The 5,477-nt window shown below is 39.4% G+C and overlaps 1 protein-coding gene across 4 annotated transcripts; it reads right to left on the bottom strand.

Moving 5' to 3' along the window:
* Positions 1-1,912: 1,912 nt before the first annotated feature.
* Positions 1,913-5,444, bottom strand: FAAP24 (FA core complex associated protein 24). 4 transcript variants are annotated; one of them, XM_080351774.1, is made up of 5 exons: positions 5,286-5,444; positions 4,107-4,282; positions 3,301-3,440; positions 2,864-3,016; positions 1,913-2,221 (listed from the first exon to the last, which is right to left on the bottom strand). In XM_080351774.1, the coding sequence occupies exons 2-5, from the start codon at positions 4,216-4,218 to the stop codon at positions 1,979-1,981; spliced, it is 648 nt and encodes a 215-aa protein (XP_080207900.1). In that variant the 5' UTR covers positions 4,219-4,282; positions 5,286-5,444; the 3' UTR covers positions 1,913-1,978. The 4 variants fall into 4 exon arrangements, with proteins under 4 accessions (XP_080207900.1, XP_080207899.1, XP_080207902.1 ...); XM_080351773.1 differs by having other exon boundaries at positions 4,107-4,258; XM_080351776.1 differs by lacking the exon at positions 5,286-5,444 and adding an exon at positions 5,080-5,106 and having other exon boundaries at positions 4,107-4,258.
* Between the last annotated feature and the right edge of the window lie 33 nt (positions 5,445-5,477).

Below are 5,477 nucleotides of genomic sequence, written 5' to 3'. Positions count from 1 at the left end.
ATCTTTTTGAAGGAACTGTTAACATGACATTTTTCTTTAAAATGTATAAAAAAATATATTGGTCACTTTTATCTTTATAGATATGTTTATAAATTCAGACTGTGTATTGAGCCACTATGAAGGTCAGAAGCTGGGAGAAAACTGTAAAACTGAAGTATTTAAAGGTTAGAATGAAGTGGTTTGCGAGGCATGGAATAACAATTTGTAGATGAGAAAATTGCTTACATCAGGACCAGATACCTTTGGAATTTCAAAATACAGTATCATGACTAATTTTTTATAACTGTGATAGATGGGAGTTATTTATTACAAACTCGACGCTGCATGCAAAACAATAGGGGACACAGAAAAGGATGATTTAGCTGTAAAGGTTTAGAGTCAATAATAAATCACTTAACACTATTTTAAAGAATTATACTAACAAACCACAGAGGAAAAGAGAATAACATTATTTGGAGAAACTAGCCTTGTGCCAAAGGGCAGTGTCATGTAGTTGTGGTTTTTATGCATAGACATTCTCTTTTCTGAGAGTATGTGTATTCTATGTGTATTCTACTGAATAGTTATTTTTAATTCTGGAAAAGAATTAGAAGGCCTAGAAGTCAAAAGATCTTTTGAACTACAAAGGCTTTTACTCTGCTCTTTTCCTGATCTGGGTTACATTTTAAATGCCTGCTGATTCAATTGTTAAAACCAGGCTTTATTCCAAACTTGAAATTATTTAACCTACTTATCGTAGGACTTGGCTCTCATTAGCGTTGATAAAATGGATAGCTGTGGAACAAATCTCAAAACTGACATATTCCAGTATATTGATCAAGAGTACAAAAATTGCAGTGATGCTTTAAAATATGAGGAAAAAAGTGCTTCCAACTCTAAATGGCAGAATATTTTTTCATTATCACACCAAATAAATAAAAAAAAGAATAAATGTAAAATCATCCTCATCCTCCCCTTGGAACAATTAATGAGCAAGTATTGGCTATATATATATATAAAGAGACACATAACTGTGTGAGCCTTTCTTCTGTTTTCTGAAATTGAAATTAATGGAGGACTGCTAACACGGTAGTGTTAGTTAACATTGCCATCTACAGAGTAGATATATGCTGTTTGATACTCAAAACTTAAGGAGAAAGTTTGCATATGGGTGTGAACTTTAAAGTTGGTCATTTATTTTTAGTTTCTTATGTAATAGGTGTAAATATGTTGATGATACTTATTTAAGAATAAAAATCAGTTGCTGCAATTTCGTTGTAGCTTTTTGATTCTGCTACGCCTTGCATGATATAGCACAATTTGCAGATCTTCACTCTTTACTGCTGCACGTTTCTTTAGTGAAAACTACAGAATGATAAAATGATCTAAGAAACTGTCTTACTTTGAAGTTTCTATTGGATAGTACAGGAACTTATAGTCTAAAACTTGCTTTCTTACAAAGAGCATTAAGAATATTTCTAGAGTTTCCCTATAAAGGTTACATTTAAAATGTTGTAAAGTACTTATGACTCACCTATCCTTAGTAGTTAGTCTTCACGTGTATTTGAAGTAGCACTTCTTGTACATCACAAGCAGCCATATACTGATACACAAGACCCTGCCATACAATATTCCATACAGAAGAGATTTAGTTTGCATTTATGGATAAAATGACTATCTGGCTAATGAAATCTTTAGCAAAGTCATATCAATCACAAGAATCACCCTTCTAGGTCTTAGTTTTTCTTAGTCCACCATGACAGTCTTCCTACAAGTATCTTCTCCCTTAGCTGAATGATTAACTGCCTTTCCATTCCCATCATTACTCACTAGTCCTTGAGGAAAGGTTGGGGGTATTTTTTCATTAGTATTTTAACAGCCTCCCTTCCCCCCGCCTCAGAAATTACAATAATACATGGTTATTTTATTTATTTATTTTATAATTCACAAGAAACAAACAAAAAGCCCTTGCCTTCCAAAACACGACTACACATGCGTGTCAGGAACATAAAAAAGTGTGAATTTGTTGTGCTAACGTTTGTCCAACCACTATCTCAAGCTCTTTGACAGATGCGTTACAAAGCCGGTGGATGCTTCCAAACTGTTGCAGTAGAAGCAGAGCTTTTGTTTTCCCAACTCCTGGAATTTGTTGCACCGTGTGAAACACTGATGCCTCCGCCAGTTGAGAACATGGTTTCCGAAGAAAGGGGTTGCTGTTGGGATCCTTACTATGCTCACGGACCTGCAGCAAAACAAAACCGAAAGGGACCCTGAGTGCCCTCTGCTGGACCTCTGCTTTTCGTTTTCAAAACAGTTAATTTCATCTCGAGAGTTCAATGCAATCACTAGAAGGTTTAAAAACCAAGCTCCCTCCTTAAGTGTGCGCCCTTATAAGCATTTTGATGCAGATCCACAAAGGCTCGGTAGGAAACCAAGTTTTTTAATACCAACTGTGAATTAAAATAATGATTTTGTAATCTTTTTGATGCAATCAGAGAAAGGAAAAGAGAAACAACATAAGAACATAGTTTTTCCAGCCTGAGACAAAGCAATATCTCAAGTCAGTTGTGACAAAGAGCTTCTTTGAGGATTGCCTAATGTTATCTGGTCGCATCTCAGTGCAAGATCACATTAAAAACATCCACTATTTTATTCAACTTTTTTCTTTTGTTCCCAAATGAGCTCTCTTTCCACTGAGCTATACTATTAAAACCATATTGCCGTTGCAAGATATTTATTCCTTACGTTCAAACAACAAAATATGTTGTGTTCCTTTAAGATCCCAGGTGTTCTTTCTGAAATGAGCAATGACTGTGGAAAAACAGGTAATTCTCCTCATGTCCCATATTTTACTAAATGTTTGTCCACTAACATAGAAACTTACTAGCTGAGTAATAAGTTGAGAAGCTTCTCCTTGATTTGCCACAGGAAGCAACACCATTCCAAGTTCTAGCACAACAAGCTTTTGTACTGCTAAGAAGTACTGATCACTTATTTGGGTTTTCTCTACAATTACAACTCCCCCAAGACTGCTGGTCTGTATTGAAAGGAAAAAAGAAAAGACCTTGTTAATGACAAGCTGATGCAGTGCAAGAGAGAGAAAACTTCTGTCAGGTATGAACTGCCTGAAAGCAAATCTGAGGAAGCATAGAAGTTTCAGCAACAGTACAGAGCTCCAATACAGAGTAACTACGCAGCTGCATAATTTTTCAGTTTTCAAGTGGAAATTATCACATAAGTTTAGCTCCACTGGAATTTAAAAATAACACAAGAATGTCTTCAGAAGCATGCAATAAAACAGACACTCTCTGTAGTACTTACATTTCTAAACCGAACCAATCTTCGTTTGAATTCATCCCCTGCAACCAAATCTGCTTCAGAAATATATAAAATGCAAGTTCTGTTTGAAAGATGGAAATCCACAAGTCCCAAGCCATCTTCAAAGATAAGTCTAACTTTCCCTTAAGGTGAGATTGTTAAAAGAAAAAAAAACCACAACAGTAGTTAAAGCAAATTATAAACTGATAGTTACTTCACCGCACAGCCTTCCTAATGTGTCAGTAATCCTACTGACTTGACAATGAACTTTGTATTCTCTAAAATCTTTATTTTTTGTAAGCAAAACTGGTAGAAGAAATCCAAAGTACTATGTGATGCCTTTAGTAATGCCAATTACTAGCACTTTCAAAGTGTGGATTTGAAAGTGCTATAGCTTCTCAGTAAACTCTGGACTTGAACAAAAACATCACATTCCATTCTGAAAGGATCTTCTTAATTTAGTTTTCTGTGCCAAGAGATGATGGCACAGTCCCAGCATCCATGTAAATGCAAGGGATTTCAGTGGAGGTGAGTATTCACAATAGCCCCAGTACTGTGGTTCCCAAACAGCAACTACTTCTGCTTATTCTCCACAGTGCTCAGCAACTATGCAAATATGACAGAACTAATTATGTAGATACATGATAGACAAATATGAATTCTCAGCCTGCTAACATAGGTTGTACCACAAACATGGGACAAGTTAGGCACAGAATAAAGCACATTCCAGCCAATCTTAACAATACTGGGTGATAGAAGGGAGTGCTTTGCCTGAAATTTTTTCCCACTTCCAATTTGTTTGTGCTTACCTTGTAGCTTTTGGGCTAACTCCGACCCTCTCCACTTCTCATTTCCAATCACATGCCCATAAGGGACAACTATAGATCCTGCTGTCACAGGAAAGTTTGGTTTTGTTGTCATCAGACCTCCTTTAAATCTTTACTTCAGTAGCAGTTACACCCTAGAAAGAAACGTGGAAGAGATACTAACACAGTTTATAAACCTGCTCCAAACTTATTTTTATGATTAAAGCTTATGAGATGTAATACTCTGGAAGACACTGTCTCCTCCACAAAGCTACGTTACACTTGTGGTTAACATTTCAAAATCAGTAAGCAACTCTGTTTACCTAAACACAGGCTGATAGCTTGCAAATCCCACTCACAACTTTGCCAGTCAATCTGAGAAACACCTGAATTAAGACACACAGATGGTTAAAAAATAACCAGAACAAAGCAAAACAAAACCCACTGCCTTTTCTATGCCTTCACACACCCTTGGTGGGAACAAGTCTGCTTCAATTACTGAGCTGACCCCAGAGGCATCTCCAGTCCTGAGATGGCAGAAGCCTCACAGAATCCCAGAATTTCAGGGATTGGAAGGGACCTCGAAAGCTCATCCAGTGCAATCCCCCCATGGAGCAGGAACACCCAGATGAGGTTACACAGGAAGGTGTCCAGGCAGGTTTTGAATGTCTCCAGAGTAGGAGACTCCACAACCCCCCTGGGCAGCCTGTTCCAGTGTCTGTCACCCTCATTGTGAAGAAGTTTCTTCTCAAATTTAAATAAAACCTCCTGTGTTCCAGCTTATACCCATTACCCCTTGTCCTACCATTGGCTGTCCCAGAGAAGAGCCTGGCTCCATCCTCCTGACACTCGCCCTTTACATATTTATAAACCTTAATGAGGTCACCGCTCAATCTCCTCCAAGCTAAAGAGCCCCAGCTCCCTCAGCCTTTCCTCATACGGGAGATGCTCCACTCCATCATCTTTGCTAAAATACCTGTGTGTCCAGACAGGACATCGGAAGGTAGCTCCTGGGAGGGATTATTTCCAGGTTTGCCAGCTGTATGCTGTGCTCTGACTTTAGGGGAAATGGGGGCCATTCAGAATAACGCACCATTTAAAGAGAATGGCCAAGAACGAGCCCGTACCACCGCAAACACCCCCCGAACCACATCCCGCAGCCCGGCCCAGGGTGAGTCTTACCCGCGGGCCCGCTCACAGGGGACAGTCCGAGCGCGGCGGCCGCAGGCCCAGTGCTGACCTGCTCAGAAGACGCTGAGCTCCGTCCCGCCAGCCCGGCCGTTCGGGACCGCAGCCGCTCCCCGCAGGACACACCGGAGACCCGCCAGCCCTCAGCGTCACCTCACAGACACCAGCCGAACCGCCCGCCTCAGA

The sequence above is a fragment of the Nesoenas mayeri genome (assembly GCF_963082525.1).
Source record: "Nesoenas mayeri genome assembly, chromosome: 12".
Classification (NCBI taxonomy): Eukaryota; Metazoa; Chordata; class Aves; order Columbiformes; family Columbidae; genus Nesoenas; species Nesoenas mayeri.
Note: the sequence above shows the minus strand (reverse complement) of the source record. Positions and strands in the feature narration are given on the sequence as shown.